Below are 16,795 nucleotides of genomic sequence, written 5' to 3' on the forward strand. Positions count from 1 at the left end.
TTGAAAAGTACGGGTACTCTACAAAATAAAGAGGAGGGGAGCAATAATATACACAACAAGGTGTAATCATTCATTATTTTATCTAGATCGAAGGAAGCAAAGGGAACCAGGAAAAAATGGAAATTATAAAATAATTGCCAACATTTACTGAGCACTTACCATGTACTAGGCATTGTGATAAGCACTTAACATTGATTTTATCATTTATTCTTCATAGCATCCCTAAGAAGTAGGTATTATTATACTCACCTACTTATGAGGAAATATGCTGAGAGAGGTCAAGTAATTTCCCCAAGATCATACAGTTGATGTGGCAGAACTAGGTCTTTGGGACCACTGTAGTAAAAGAAGTTCTTATGGAGAATCAATGTGGCATAGTGGAGAAAGCTTTTGGGGCAAGCTTTAACTAAAAAGTATTTGTTGGGATGATTTGGGTGCCATTTTATTTTCTGTTGTAGCTAGAATCTTGAGATACACCTGTTGATGTCTACATTAGACTTCTGTTCACAAACATTTGTGCATGTCGTGTTAGATCACTTGGCTAGTGTGGCTGAGGCCGTGGGTTTGCTCTTTTATGAATACTTGAGGTCTTGTTATCTTTCTAAATCGTATCTTGGAAACAAAGAAGGAAGATGAGAAAAAAAATAAGGAAAACAATCCAAAGTATATTGCTGTGATGCAGCACCCAAGTGCTAAGTGCACCTTCAGAAGTTCTATCTGTTAGCCTTCGGGTGAGGAGTAAATCAAGCATTATTTCTCCCTGTTACTTATTTCCCCCACAACCATTCACTTCTCTCTCTTCCTAATTCTATTTCTCGTATCTCAGCGGTAGGTACTGGAATGTGACATGGAGCTTTCTAACTTTCTATGCACAAGCAAAAGGTGGCTGTGAATGTAGGAGATAGCATTTAAAAGAATTAAGTTATGTTTAATGCTATTATGCAGGTCTCTCACCAGCCATTTTAGTCACTCAGTGTGACCTGCCATTATGAAGCAGCACCTTTGAAAACTAAGTAGTACCCATATACATCAAACTAGGAGTTCAGCTGAGGCAGCCTGTGGACTGCATATGTAAAAATGGGCCTGTACGACTCTCAAGAAATTGTTGCTCAATTCCTGTTGAATCAGAGATTTTTCTTTGCTCTAGTGAAGCAATTATCAACCAGTGTGCTGCAAGAATTTTTTTTTTTTTTTTTTTACAGAGACAGGGAATGAATCAGAGAGAGGGATAGACAGGGACAGACAGACTGGAACGGAGAGAGATGAGAAGCATCAATCTTAGTTTTTCATTGCACGTTGCAACACCTTAGTTGTTCGATTGCTTTCTCATATGTGCCTTGACCAGGGGCCTTCAGCAGACCGAATAACCCCTTCCTGGAGCCAGCGACCTTGGGTTCAAGCTGGTGGGATTTTGCTCAAACCAGATGAGCCCTTCCTCAAGCTGGCGACCTCGGGGTCTCGAACCTGCGTCCTCTGCATCCCAGTCCGATGCTCTATCCACTGCGCCACCACCTGGTCAGGCGCTGCAAGAATTTTAAAAACATGCAATAGGCCCTTGCCGGTTGGCTCAGCGGTGGAGCGTTGGCCTGGCGTGCGGGGGACCCGGGTTCGATTTTCGGCCAGGGCACATAGGAGAGGCGCCCATTTGCTTCTCCACCCCTCCCCCTCTCCTTCCTCTCTGTCTCTCTCTTCCCCTCCCGCAGCCAGGGCTCCATTGGAGCAGAGATGGCCCGGGCGCTGGGGATGGCTCCTTGGCCTCTGCCCCAGGCGCTGGAGTGGCTCTGGTCCCGGCGGAGCGACGCCCTGGAGGGGCAGAGCATCACCCCCTGGTGGGCGTGCCGGGTGGATCCCGGTCGGGCGCATGCGGGAGTCTGTCTGACTGTCTCTCCCCGGTTCCAGCTTCAGAGGGGTACAAAAAATAAATAAATAAATAAATAAATAAATAAATAAATAAATAAATAAATAAAAACATGCAATACCTGACTATTTATTCAGGGGCACTGACTTCTTTTGCCTTTGATTGTCAAATTTAAAAAATGACAACAGCCAACACAATAGCCATCCAGTGGGAATGAATCAAAGTTATACCTATTTTTTTGTTCATATCAGAAAAGAAAAAAAATATATATATGTGTGTGTGCAGCAGAATTTTAGTAATTAATTTATGTGTCCCATGAGACGAAAAAGGTTAAAAATTGCTGCTCCAGTGAGTCAGCCCTCCTCCCTCATTGCCAGGGTCAAATAGTTTCAGTCCATGAAGTCATGCCAATCCCAGAGTGACAGCCAGATGGCAGCCATCTAGCTAGTTAGTGTTGGTGAGTGATTCCCACTCTCACTCTGTTCCACCCCTGATTAAACTCTTGCCAGAGAGAAACAACTCTGAACATAAATGTCTTTAATATCCTGAATATTTTGGAAGTGGAATGAGAGGCCAAAGATGTGGAAAAGCAGAGATTTTTAGAGGGAGATAGATCTAGATTCCTTTCTTTACTGTCAACCAAAGCAATGTTCTGAAACTATAGGGCAGGGCTTTCTTTGTTGCGGCTCTGAAGGTTTTTGTTTATTTTTTTAACTCTGTAAAGCATATATTTCATTTTCACTGCCAAAAGTATCAACAAAATGATTTCTGCAACTAGAGAAGACAGACAACTACCAAGAACTATTGGTTGATGCATCAAGGATAGATGCATGACAATGAGGATGTTAGGTAGGATGGACAGTTAGTTATCAGGAAGGAAAAACAGAACAAGGATGGGGGGGGGGGCATCTCATCCACTGAATGAGGAAGTCTGTAGTTTTAAGATCTATCTACCAAAACAAAATCACCAGATATTCAAACAGCCTTGATATCCTGTATGTTAGTCCCAATATCAGGGAAGGGAAACTTGAAACCCTGTCTATTAGCCTTGTTAATAGGAAAGCAAAACCTTTAAGCTAAGTGTATATAACTCCTAAAGCCTCAGTAGGAGGGACACTCAGACTAGCTCAATTTTCCCACTTGTGCCTTGTGCCAAGTGTATAGCTTTGCTTCATAAACTGCTTGCTTTGCTTGAAAACTGCAAAACAGACAAATACAATAAAAGCCAACCTTCCACCTCACTAGGGCCAGGTGCTGGCCCCCTTCCTCTCTTGTAAAGTAATAAATTCCACTCGTTGTGAAGTCTTTTACAACCTGTGCCACCCACTGACCATTGGTGGCATTAAAATAATGTAACAACTGGTTCTCTGCCCTAATGACTGTTTAGTATAAAAAAATGATATTAAGTCTATTATTTCATGCATACAATACTTTCACAGCTTCAGAAGATAACCCTTGAAATCTATACTTCTGTTGGTTCATTGTGTCCTAGATTCTTACTGGTTTCACCATTTAGGGAACACCAGCACATTCATAATATCTCGGGGGAATTTTGGGTGTAACACAAAGCTGAAACAAATGACATCTCACCCCCTGGTTGTTTGGCACTTTTCCTCTTTACTTATATATGTTTGTTTTGTTGTAGTGAAACCAGCAAGAGTATAAGACATTCTTCGCACCAAAGTTCAAATTTAAAGGAGTCTTTTATTCAAAGCCAGCAACTGCACGGAGACCTAGTCATTCAAGTCATGGTTGCCCTGAATGCAGTTTGAAGTCAGCTTTTTTTTTTTTTTAATTAATTAATTAATTAATTAATTAATTTTAGAGAAGAGAGACAGAGAGAGAGAGAAGGGGGCAGCAGGAAGCATCAACTCCCATATATGACTTGACAGGGCAAGCCCAGGGTTTTGAACCAGCGACCTCAGCATTCCAGGTCGACGCTTGATCCACTGTGCCACCACAGGTCAGGCCAGCTTTTTTTTTTTTTTTTTTTTTCTTCAGAGACAGAGAAAGAGTCAGTTAGGGACAGACAGATGGGAACAGAGAGAGATGAGAAGCATCAATCATTAGTTTTTCGTTGGGACACCTTACTTGTTTATTGATTGCTTTTTCATATGTGCCTTAACCACGGGCCTTCAGCAGACCAAGTGACCCCTTGCTGGAGCCAGCAACCTTGGGCTCAAGCTGGTGAGCTTTGCTCAACCCAGATGAGCCCCGCGCTCAAGCTGGCAACCTCGGAGTCTTGAACCTGGGTCCTCCGCATCCCAGTCTGACGCTCTATCCACTGCGCCACCGCCTGATCTGAAGTCAGCTTTTAAAGACAAAATTACGTCTGGCCAGGCGTGAGCTCATCTGGTTTGAGCAAAAGCTCACCAGCTTTGACCCAAGGTCGCTGGCTTGAGCAAGGGGTTACTTGGTCTGCTGAAGGCCCACGGTCAAGGCACATATGAGAAAGCAATCAATGAACAACTAAGGTGTCGCAATGCGCAACGATAAACTAATGATTGATGCTTCTCATCTCTCCGTTTCTGTCTGTCTGTTCCTGTCTATCCCTCTCTCTGATTCTCTCTGTCTCTGTAAAAAAAGAAAGAAAGAAAGAAAGAAAGAAAGAAAGAAAGAAAGAAAGAAAGAAAGAAAGAAAGAAAGAAAGAAAGAAAGAAAGAAAGAAAAAATTACTCACTGGTTGGGGAATAGGAAGGAGGGGAAGCATTGCAGTAAAACAAAGCAGTGAAACAAGTTTTTTTCCAATATATATCTATAAGATTAATTCAGGGAGAAACATTCTGAGAACATCTGCAATCTTGTGGAACTATCCCAGGGCTACAGCCTGGGAAATCAGCCTCTAGGGAGTCTTTTAGGAAAAAGTAAGTTCTGCTGAAAGTTTCTTCTCTTTGTTTTAGAGAAAGTAAGTTCTGCTAAAAGTTACTTATGCTAAGAGCCTTTCTTTTTTACATTTCAGTTTACTGAAGTAACAAACATGAGGGAATTAAAATGTAATATTTTATCAAAGTACAATATAATGACTTTTATGAAATGAATAAATAAGTATTACAAGCATAGTTCTGTCAAATTTTTTTACCTATGGACAGAATGAACATTACTACTGGCACTTTGAATCCGCTGATGCACAGATAAACGTTAAAAAAAAGAGTAAAGACCCTGGCCGGTTGGCTCAGTGGTGGAGCGTCGGCCTGGCGTGCAGAGGTCCCGGGTTCGATTCCCGGCCAGGGCACACAGGAGAGGTGCCCATCTGCTTCTCCAGCCCTCCCCCTCTCCTTCCTCTCTGTCTCTCTCTTCCCCTCCCACAGCCGAGGCTCCATTGGAGCAAGGATGGCCCAGGCGCTGGGGATGGCTCCTTGCTCCTTGGCCTCTGCCCCAGGCGCTGGAGTGGCTCTGGTCGCGACAGAGCGACGCCCCGGAGGGGCAGAGCGTCGCCCCTGGTGGGCGTGGTGGATCCCAGTCAGGCGCATGCGGGAGTCTGTCTGACTGTCTCTCCCCGTTTCCAGCTTCAGAAAAATACAAAAAAAAAAAAAAAAAAAAGAGTAAAGAATAGAAATTTGTGATTTCCACATCGGGCAGCTGCCCAGGCACCCACCTTAGAGAAAACCCTGATTACATGTGCCATTTTAACAACTGGTTTACCGAACTCAACAAAAATTAGGTATTAGTTTTGCTGAACTGGTGCAAACTGACTAAATCCCACCTCTGTCTTAGGACAGTGGTCCCCAAGCCCCTGGGCCGTGGACCGGTACCAGTCCATGGGCCATTTGGTACGGTCTGCAGAGAAAGAATAAATAACTTACATTATTTCTGTTTTATTTATATTTAAGTCTGAACAATGTTTTATTTTTTTTAAATGACCAGATTCCCTCTGTTACATCCATCTAAGACTCACTCTTGATGCTTGTCTCGTAAGTTCAACAATTGTATTTTAAAATACCACAGTTTTTACGCCAGTCGCATAATTTTATTTTGTGCATTTATCCATCCCACCCTAAAGGCCGGTCCGTGAAAATATTTTCTGACATTAAACCGGTCCGTGGCCCAAAAAAGGTTGGGGACCACTGTCTTAGGGGACATATACTTTTTGCTGTAAATTTCAAGGCTTTATTTCTCTGTTATCAGGGCTAAAAGACAGGGTTTCAAGGTTCCTCTTTGTAGTTTTTTTTGTAACTGTTGGGACATCTGGTTATCTTGTTTTGTCCAGTGTCGGGACAGCTGACTTCCTCGTTCAATGGGTGAAATAAACCCCCAATTTTCCCCACTTCCCCCTCTTCCCTTTTTCCTGCCCTAACAACTGTCTACCCTGCCTAACAGCTCTTCTCGCTATAAAAGAGAAAGTCTCTTGCTTTCAGAGAAGATCGTGTTTGCTGACTTTTCCCTGTGGGGAAAGCAATAGTGAGAAAAGTTGTGAGCAGAGAAGAGGGGGGAGGAAAGAGTAGACTATAGAGTTGAGGAGCTATCAGTTTACCATTCTCAATCTGGTTCCCATTTGTTACCTTCCTTTCTCCTGATCCTTGGTTTTTCTCCAGGCAACTCCGGGGTAGTGATGGCTCTCCAGAAGACCCTTGCATGGCTCTTGCTGCTGACCCTGCTGAGTCTGGAGCTGGTGCAGCCCTCCTATGGCCAGCCTCACATGTACCAACGATTCCTGCGGCAACATGTGGACCCCATAAAGACAGTTAACAGCAATAGCTACTGCAATGTGATGATGCAAAGACGAAGGATGACTGCAAATCATTGCAAGTACTTCAACACCTTCATCCATGAAAACATCTGGAACATTCGCAGTATCTGCAGCGCCCCCACTATCCGGTGCAAGAATGGCCAGATGAACTGCCATGAGGGTTTAGTGAGTGTCACAGACTGCAAGGAGACAGGAAGTTCCATGTTCCCCAGCTGCAGATATCAGCCCATGGCCAGCACTAGGCTTATTGTCATTGCCTGTGATGGTAACCCACCAGTGCCTGTGCACTTTGACAGATAGTTGCTACCCTGTGGGTCTTGTGGCCCTGTGGTTGACATCTAACTTACTGCTTGAACAGCAATGAGTAATGCATTTGAGCTGTCCCAGGCTCTGTCCCCTCTGCTTATGTCTACTTCTTTTTCTCCATATAGTCCATGCTATTAAATGCATCAAAGAGAAATGAAGGCATAAACCTGTATTGGGACTGGGCTTTTTTGTAACAAACTTTTTGGTAAACTCTTCTTCCTTTTATAATACTGGTCAGCTTAGCTCTCTCAGATCTTATCTGCTGGAATTTCATCATTATATGTTTTCATATAGCATTTCAAGTATTTCAAGGTACTTTTATCTCAGTTATGTCATTTTAACACCACAGCACCTCTCTGAGGCTCGTGTTATATGTAGGAGCCCAGAGTTAAGGGATTTGCTGAAGAACGTGAAGTTAACTGAAGCAAAAAATCCATTTCAGCTGGCAACTGATCCAGGGTTTTTTTCTATTTCATCACAAAAGTATTTTGAAAGTACTGCATTTTTGATATTTCCAAAAGTCAGTTGTTAGGGGAAGCATTAAAAATTTGGAAATACGTACTGACAAAATGAGAGCTCTAGCAGTATAATTTGGCAACCTTGTTATGTTTGGGTCTGCTAAGATCAAGAAATGATACAAGGAATTTTCTTCCTCTCTTTCCAAACTTTTGAATCACTGTAATAAGTCAGAGTATTAACAATAAACTAGATCATTAAGACTCATTTACTCTTCCTGACTGAAAGATTTTTCATGTTTTCCTTGTAATAAAAAAACTCAAACTGCAGTTATCTGTGAAGACTGTGTTATGGTTCTTATGTGTGTGATTTTCTTTCTCCTATTCCTATTGATAGGGGAGCCCAAAAGTGAGAAATTTGGCTTTAGTAATAGTAGCTTTTGGCCCTGGCCAGTTGACTCAGTGGTAGAGTGTCAGCCCAGTGTGTGGATGTCCCAGTTGATTCCCTGACAAGGCACACAAGAGAAGCAACTATCTGCTTCTCCACTCCTCACCTCCCCCCAACCCCCACAACCATGGCTCAATTGGAGCAAGTTGGCCCCAGGCACTGAGGATGGCTTCATGGCTTATGCTTCAGGTGCTAAGAAGAGCTTGGTTGCTGAGCGATGGAGCAGTGCCCTAGATGGGCAAGGCATCACCCCTTAGTGGGGTTGCCAGGTGGGTCCCGGTCAGGGCACATGCCAGAGTCTGTCTCTCTGCTGCCCCTCCTCTCACTGAATTAAAAAAAAAATAGTAGCTTTTAGTTGTGATGAATAGGAGCTATGTAAAGGTTAATAAATAGTTAATTTACTCACTATTCTCTCTTAATGGCTCTCTGGTTTTTACTTTGAAATGTAGCAAAAAGTTTACCTTTGCAGGAATGTTGGGAAAAGCTTACATTGGGGAAGGACTTGACAATTAGGGAGTTCAAATCACAATAGTTGTTTATAAAAGCCTAGCCACGGGCTTTACTGTGAAAAGTCAAGGCCTATAAATTAATTAGAAACTTAGTTCACCAATCTTAAATCTTTGCTTTGTATCCTAAGAAAACAGGGAGTCTTTTTACAGACAGTTCAGAGGCTCCAGGTCCCAGCTGTTCCTGGGAGACTCCTGCCCCTTCTGCCTTAAAGATTTACCAAGGACACCAGCTAGGACTATACTGATTAGGCCTGTGCTACATCAGAAGAACTTGCAGAAGAGATGTTCCTGCAATTGAACCTCCATCTCTTGCACATTGTTACATGACTAACTGCATGGACTTTTACCTTTTTTTCTTTTTCCCTCAAACCCTATAAAAACCTACAGCCCCAGGAGAATGTGAAGGCAGCTTTGTGGACAGAATTCCCTGCCTTCTCAGGGCTACCGGTTTCTCTGACAAAAGACACACCTTGTACCTACTCAGTGCTCTCTTTCTTTAAATTGGCAAAAGAGGTGATGGGTAACCCTGAGTCCAGCTTTGTTTTCTGGTTACATTATCTTCTTTTAATTCTTCTCTGGTTTCTAAATATGCAACACCTTAAAATCCTCATAAATTCTGGTCCATGACTAAAGCCTATTGGATCAATGACCACAATAAAGTTCATTCTCACACCCCTCCCTTCTCCTTTGAATATTTCAAAACAAATTGGGGAACAGATGTTGGGCAGATAAAATATATTATGCTCACTTTGTTAAAGATGGCGTTGCCCACGTGGAAGCCTGTCGCCCAGGTGATATTAATGTGTGTTGGGGGCGGGCTGTGGGCAGGCAGGATTTTTGTAGCCTGGGGCTTGGTGTTAGGACTAAGCCTTTCCCACTCTTTTTGATGTGGGGTGGACTTTGTATCAGAGACTTCCCTATTTTGTATATTGGATTAAAGGTTTTGATTTTTGCACTATAAAGTGGGGCAGACCGGGAGCTTGCTCTCTCGGTTCCTGAGATTAGCATTAGAGAGCAGAGCAGAGAGAGGCCATGTGGAGCAGGCCAGGAGAAGCAGCCAAGATGGTGGAGTGTTGAGTGAGAAGCCAGTTTGTGCAGAGTTTGTGCAGGAAGAAGGAAGGAGATGGGGAACAGAGGTGAATAAGGCTGGTGAGCTAGAAACCTTTGATTCTAGGAAACTCGGATAAGTCTGGCTTTGGGAACCCTAAATGGAAAGGGAAGTGTTTTCCCACTGTGTGTATTTCTTGCCCACCTGGTGCAAGCTAGGATTAAAGCTAATGGCCCACCAGTTTTTGGCTCCATTGTTTCTTTATCGACTGTCCGAATCCAATGTGAACCTGCATGGGCCAGGTGGCAGTGATGGTGTCTGTGGCTACTGGCTTTACAACAGAGATGTTTGAAGATGCCAGCGCTAAAGAAGAGAAGTGTGTGTGTGTAAGAGAAAGAACTAAACTGAAAACATTTGAATTACGGCAGATATATATTGTTTGTATTTAAGGTGTGCAACCTGATTCAATATACATATGCATTGTTAAATAATCACCATAATCAAGCAAATTTATACATTTATTATCTCACATGGTCACCAAAAGTGACTCTATTTTGGACTGTTTTGAACTAACACTACTGAACATTATAGCTTAGCCCAGCCAGTGTCTACTGAAAGCACATTGCTTTAACAACATTGTAAAGTAAAAAAATCATAAGCATGAAATATCATAAGTAAAATTGTGAGTCACTTTTGCTAAGTTATGTCACCAAACTAAAACCTAATAACTCAGCAAATTTCAGTTTCATTCTCTTCCAGAGGTGGAATTTTAAACTAATCAATCCAGAATTTCCTGTACGGCACTAATCTGCCTGATAAACCCCCCTGCCTTCCCCTAAATGAAGGTGTCTTTGCTTAAAATAATCTACACTTTTAACTTTTTAGTCCCACTTTTTTTCAGTCTATAAAAACCTTCCATTTTGTAGAACTCATCAAAGCGCCTTTCTAGTTGCTAGATGATGGCTCCTGCTCAATTGCTGAATTGCTTAAAAAAGCCAATTGGATCTTCAAATTTACTTGGTTGAATTTTGTTCCTAACACTTACCCTCAGGGCCTAGCCATTCCTTTGTACCCAGAAGATTGCTTTTGATGTATGACACCTTTGCTCTAGGCTATGCTCAGAGTGAACCCAAGTGTTCTAGATAAGAAGATAGAGAAACAGATTCACAGAGTAAGGCTGTCCACTCCCTCACCACCACCACTGCCAGTCAGTTGGAACACCACACCTCCCACATCTATTTTTTTTCTTCAGGGCTAGAAGACCTTGGCTCTAAGAAAAAGGAAAAGGCACAGACTCCACACTCTTTAGATTCACATACTGATCCCCGCTACGACCAGTGACGTGAGTATTGAATCTGAATAGGATAAGTTATAATTCGAAGGGTTGTGTTTTCTTTTCAGTTGGTACTGAAGATGGTTGGGTGGTGTAAAGCCAGTAGCCACGGCTACCATCATAGCCGCCTGGCTGTGCAGGTTTGCATTTGATTTGGACAGACGGTAATGAAACAATGGAGCCAAGAACTGGTGGGCCATTAGCTTTAATCCTAGCTTGCACCCGGCGGGCAAGAAATACACACAGTGGGAAAACACTTCCCTTTCCATTCAGGGCTCCCAAAGCCACTGACTTATTAGAGTTTTCCTAGGATCAATGGTTTGTACCTCACCAGCCTTATTCACCTCTGTTCCCCATCTCCTTCTCTCTGTACAAACTCACTTCTCCTTCAGCACTCTGCCATCTTGGCTGCTTCTCCTCTCCCCCATGTGGCCTTTCTCTGTTCTCCTCCAGCATGGGCTCCTCTGCCCCATTTTATAGTGTAGAAATCCAAACCTTTAATCCAATATACAAACAAGGAAGTCTCTGATACAAAGTCACTTATCTGAGGCATAATGGGATTCCTCATGAGAGTGCACCACTCCCTATCATGCAACAGTCAAGGGTGTGGGGAAAAGTTTAGGCTTAAAACTAAGCCTTAGGCTATAATGACCTGCCTGCTTACAGCCTGTCCCTCACACCCAATGCAAACTATAAACGAGCAAACATATACATATTTGCAAACTTATTTGACCAACAGGGAGAAAGGCCCAGGAACACCAGAAGGAGCTTGATTGAACTTCTGGATGGTAGAGTTGAGAATGCAAAGTGATCCAAGTTATAAGAAGCAAAAACCTGAATTCAACTCAGCATTAATCTCACTGATACACCCTCCTCTTCTTCCCTGATCTTTTCGAAAATAATATATTGAAGCAGCTTGAATCTTGGTCTTCTCGTCCTGTTTAGGCTATGCGAGTTAGAGATAGGGTGCCACAAATGAGAATGTGCCTATTCCTTGCTCTGTGCCTGAAAAGCACTTGAGACCCTCAAAAGTGCTCTCACACAAATCTCCCAGGTCTGTAAGAGAGCTATTACTAGGCTCATTTGAGGACACCAATTCTGAGAGAGTTGTGAATCAGGTTAGAGTTTCATGTAACTCCTCATGGTAACTGAGGACAGAGCCAGGGAGGCTTTTTAAAATATCTCTAGGCCCTGATTTTGATCAGAATAGCTCTTGTGAAGACTACTTTGTACTTGGTTGGTTAGAACAATATTTCAAAACTGATGTTCCTTTATGATGATATTCTTAATGATAAATCAAGATCATACATTATGATAATAATTAGGGAAATGGACTCTGAGAAGGGAAGTGGGAAGTCAGGAGTGATGACATGTGGCAAACAGGTTTTGAGGAAGTGTTATAAGGAAGTCAAGATTAGATAAGCACCATCTGCAGAATCGGTTTAATTGTAGCCTGGGATTTCAGGGAACAAACAACAAAGTCACCCTACTTGGAAAATGTCTCCCGGCCCTGGCCAGTTGGCTCAGCGGTAGAGCGTCGGCCTGGCATGCGGGGGACCCGGGTTCGATTCCCAGCCAGGGCACACAGGAGAAGCGCCCATCTGCTTCTCCACTCCTCCCCCTCTCCTTCCTCTCTGTCTCTCTCTTCCCCTTCCGCAGGCTCCATTGGAGCAAAGATGGCCCGGGCGCTGGGGATGGCTCCTTGGCCTCTGCCCCAGGCGCTAGAGTGGCTCTGGTCACGGCAGAGCGACCCCCCGGAGGGGCAGAGCATCGCCCCCTGGTGGGCAGAGCATCGTGCCGGGTGGATCCCGGTGGGGCGCATGCGGGAGTCTGTCTGACTGTCTCTCCCCGTTTCCAGCTTCAGGAGGAAAAAAAAAAAAAAGAAAATGTCTCCCAAGTCTTAACTCATCTTAAAAGGTGATAACCCTTTCTACTTCACAGACATAAAACTTAAAATATCATTCTCTTTCAGACACATTCTCTTACGAGAACCAATCTGGACTGTAAAACTGCTAGGTAGAGTACTACCTGGTTTGGGTGGAAGAGAGGGTAGAAAGGAACTGTTTGGAATTCTCAAAATAAACATCATCTATTATTTTACAATTTTGTACTTGTCTCACTCTGACTCTAACATATTATCAGTTATTATAAATTTTATTGTTTAATGAAACTTATTATCTTATAGTCTGAAAACAAATGGTAAAATTGGGCTTAAATGTCCACAATGGCAGCAAAGGAAATTTAAGGTGGAGCTCAACTCTTATGACATTGCTGCAATAATGCTTTCCTCTCTTTTCCACGTGGACCCACAGGTGAACCTGGTAACTGAAATGTCATCTTCTCTAAAGATCCTATGTCCTCTCTTGTTCCTGATGTTCCCCTTATGTGGGCTTCTTGTCCACAGCCGGAATCTTTCCTGGAGGGAATTTATGAAACAGCACCACCTGAGCACAAACTTGGAATTCAGTGAATACAGATGCAATGATCTCATAAGGGAAAGAGAAGCTCCAAAAGACAAGAACTACCACATCTTCATCTATACCTTATGGCAGAAAATTGAGCATATATGCATCAGGAACTGGAGAGATCACTACAGAAATGTATATATATGGGCCTACTATCCTTTCAAAATACTCAGGTGCTACCCAGGGAATAACAAAAAGCACTACAAAGAGCACAGGAGCTACAGCTACATTGAATTCCATTGTGGCACGAATGGGTTTGTTGATAGCATAGAAGACATCCGATTGTTAAAGGTTATCAACAACTAGAAAGTTTACTTATATCTCCGGGTTCTAGTAAAGTGGTTATGTTGTAAGGTACCAAAAAGCTGCAAATTAATATTGATATTCTAGGAAGAAAAGGTCAGGCTTTCCTGTCCTTTCCTTGGAAAATGGAGGAAAAGGAATGTAGAAGTCTCCTGACTTACAAGGACAACTAGGGTCATTTGGTCTTAAGTTCTCTGAAAGATTAAGGTTAACTAAGAAACTTTTTCCCATTCAATAGGAGACAGAATTTACATACCACCTTGCATTGATTGTAGTTCCTTCCCTTCCTGGAATCTTGAGAGTAAAATACCTCTAGGCTAGTGAGGGAAGAGGAACCCTGAAAGATTTGTAAATATCTTTGATTGTGTTACCTTGAAAGTCTTAATATTTCTGTGTATCCCCTAGACAAATGTTATAATCTTGTTAATGGTTGTGCCATAATGTCATGCTCTCCCCTGCCCACATGTGATCAATGGTATATGAGCAGCATCTGAACTATTTGGGGGGCTGCACAATTTAGGCCTGCAGATGCCCCGTGTCAGCCATATGTGGCTGGCATATTAAAATCTCCTCCTTTAATAAAACTCTTCAAAATTTATCTGGACTGGGTGTCTCTATGTGGACTTGATGAAGTGAGGTATGGTGCCTTTCAGAATCTGGGGTACAGTACTTTATAACAGTGTTCCCCAAGTGGTGGGCTCTGCCTACATCAATAGACCTAGCTAATCCCTGCTTTCCATGTCTGTGTCAATATTTTCCTACTACTTAGGGTTATGTATCACATGTTTTCTTGATATCATAACTTCGCTTATGTGGTTCTCTGCCCGTAATACCCTTCAGTCCTCATTTACCTGCTTTCTCCTATATTATTTTGTTGGTCAAATAAGTGTAAATATGATATATATGTTTGCTCGCTTATAGTTTGCACTGGGTGTGGGGACAGGCTATAAGCAGGCAGGGTGGTTATGGCCTAAGGCTTAGTTTTAAGACTAAGCTTTTCCCCACTCCCTTGACTGATTGCATGATGTGGGGTGGTGCACTCTCATGAGGAATCCCATTGTTGGGCAGATAAAATATATTATGCTCACTTTGTTAAAGACGGCGCTGCCCACATGGAGGCCATTGCCCAGGTGATATTAATGTGTGTTGAGGGCAGACAGGATCAATGTAGCCTGGGGCTTGATTTTGGGATTAAGCCTTTCCCGCCCTTTTTGATGTGGGGTGGTACAATACAATCATGCCTCAGAGAAGTGACTTTGTATTAGAGACTTCCCTGTTTTGTATATTTGATTAGAGGTTCTGAAGCTACAATATAAAATGGGGGCAGAATGAGAGTTTGCGCTCTTGGTTCCTGGGATGATTAGCATGAGAGAGCAGAGGGAGCAGAGCAGAGAGAGCAGAAAGAAGCCATGTGGCCAGGAGAAGCAGCCAAGATGGCGGAGTGCTGAGTGAGATGCCAGTTTGTGCAGTTTGACGCTGGAGAAGGAAGGAGATGGGGAACTGAGGAGAATAAGGCTGGTGAGCTAGAAACCTTTGATTCTAGGAAACTCGGATAAATCAGTAGCTTTGTGAGCACTGAATGTGAGTGGGTTTTGGAGCCCAGTGTGTGTTTTTACTTGCCCGCCAGGGGCAAGCTAGGATTAAAGACTATGGCCCACCAGTTTTTGGCTCCATTGTTTCTTTACCGACTGTCCGAATCCAATGCGAACCTGCATGGGCCAGAAGGCTGCTTTGATGGTGGCCCTGGCCGTGGCTTCTGGCTTTACACCCATTATGCCTCAGATAAGTGACTTTGTATCAGAGACTTCTTTATTTGTATATTGGATTAAAGGTTTTGATTTCTACACTATAAAGTGGGGCAGATTGGGAGCTTGCTCTCTCTTGGTTCCTGAGATTAACATTAGAGAGGAGAGAAGAGAAGGCCATGTGGAGGAGGCCAGGAGAAGCAGCCAAGATGGTGGAGTGATGAGTGAGAAGCCAGTTTGTGCAGAGTTTGTGCAGGAAGAAGGAAGGAGATGGGGAACAGAGGTGAATAAGGCTGGTGAGCTAGAAACTTTGATTCTAGGAAACTCGGATAAGTCAGTAGCTTTGCAAGCACTGAATGACTGGGTTTTGGAGCCCAGTGTGTGTTTTACTTGCCAGGTGGGTGCAAGCTAGGATTAAAGATGATGGCCCATCAGTTCTTGGCTCCATTGTTTCATTACCGATTGTCTGAATCCAATGTGAGCCTGCATGGGTGTTGGGCAGATAAAATATATTATGCTCACTTTGTTAAAGATGGCTCCGCTGCCCACGTGGAGGCCATTGCCCAGGTGATATTAATGTGTTGGGGGCGGGCTAAAGGCAGGCAGAATCCTTGTAGCCTGGAGCTTGGTTTTGGGATTAAGCCTTTCCCACCCTTTTTGATGTAGGATGGTACAATCCTATCTTGCCTCAGAAAGTGACTTTGTATTAGAGACTTCCCTATTTTGTATATTGGATTAAGGGTTTGGATTTCTACACTATAAAATGGGGACGGAGTGGGAGCTTGCCCTCTTGGTTCCTGACATTAGAGGAGAGAGCAGAACAGAGAGCAGAAAGAGGCCATGTGGCCAGGAGAAGCAGCCAAGATGGCGGAGTGCTGAGTGAGATGCCAGTTTGTGCAGTTTGACGCTGGAGAAGGAAGGAGATGGGGAACTGGGGAGAATAAGTCTGGTGAGCTAGAAACCTTTGATTCTAGGAAACTTGGATAAATCAGTAGCTTTGTGAGCACTGAATATGATTGGGTTTTGGAGCCCAGTGTGTGTTTTTACTTGCCCGCTGGGTGCAAGCTAGGATTAAAGATGAAGGCCCATCACTTCTTGGATCCGTTGTTTCTTTACCGACTGTCCGAATCCAATGCGAACCTGCATGGGCCAGGCGGCTGCTGTGATGGTGGCCCTGGCTGTGGATACTGCCTTTACAATGGGCCAGGCAGCTGTGATGGTGGCCGTGGCTACTGGCCTTACATGTTTTTTATATGATTCAGCTCACATGGCATCTCTTTTTGACTAATATAAGAATTTTTCTGATATTGACTCCTTATACTTACCCAAGCTGAATGATCTTTCTGTTTCTAAGTAAATTATATCATTCCAATGTGTGTGACATTTTTACTTTATATGTGCAGAGTACATGTTGTGATTGGTATAAGTTTAGAGGTGTGTGTGCTTGAATGTGATTTGTACTGTGTGTAGGTTTAAGATGAGTGTTATATGTGTGTAATATGCTTATGTGTATGGTGAGAATGTAAATGTTTATGTGCTAAGCTGGGGAAAAGTTGTGACCGAGGTATTGATTGTGTTGAATGCTGAATGTTACTCAGATTGGGGAGTGTGGGCAAGCTGATTGAGTATAACATGTAG

General features: G+C 43.2%; 3 protein-coding genes across 7 annotated transcripts in view; all 3 read left to right on the forward strand.

Moving 5' to 3' along the window:
* RNASE4 (ribonuclease A family member 4) overlaps nucleotides 1–7,648 on the forward strand; it is a 31,813-nt gene extending 24,165 nt beyond the window's left edge. For all 4 annotated transcript variants that reach the window (XM_066342825.1, XM_066342824.1, XM_066342826.1 and 1 more), the window contains exon 2: nucleotides 6,391–7,648. In XM_066342825.1, coding sequence (XP_066198922.1) covers nucleotides 6,408–6,845 — 438 coding nt within the window. In that variant the 5' untranslated portion in view covers nucleotides 6,391–6,407 and the 3' untranslated portion in view covers nucleotides 6,846–7,648. The remainder of the gene's footprint in view (nucleotides 1–6,390) is intronic.
* The window catches only part of RNASE6 (ribonuclease A family member 6), a 476,573-nt gene that overhangs the window by 437,092 nt on the left and 22,686 nt on the right, over nucleotides 1–16,795 (forward strand). The window lies entirely within an intron of this gene.
* On the forward strand, nucleotides 10,563–13,978 carry EDDM3B (epididymal protein 3B). Its single transcript, XM_066342726.1, has 2 exons — nucleotides 10,563–10,653; nucleotides 12,957–13,978. Exon 2 carries the CDS (start codon nucleotides 12,975–12,977, stop codon nucleotides 13,413–13,415), a length of 441 nt encoding a protein of 146 aa, XP_066198823.1. The 5' UTR covers nucleotides 10,563–10,653; nucleotides 12,957–12,974; the 3' UTR covers nucleotides 13,416–13,978.

The sequence above is a fragment of the Saccopteryx leptura genome, chromosome 6 (assembly GCF_036850995.1).
Source record: "Saccopteryx leptura isolate mSacLep1 chromosome 6, mSacLep1_pri_phased_curated, whole genome shotgun sequence".
Classification (NCBI taxonomy): Eukaryota; Metazoa; Chordata; class Mammalia; order Chiroptera; family Emballonuridae; genus Saccopteryx; species Saccopteryx leptura.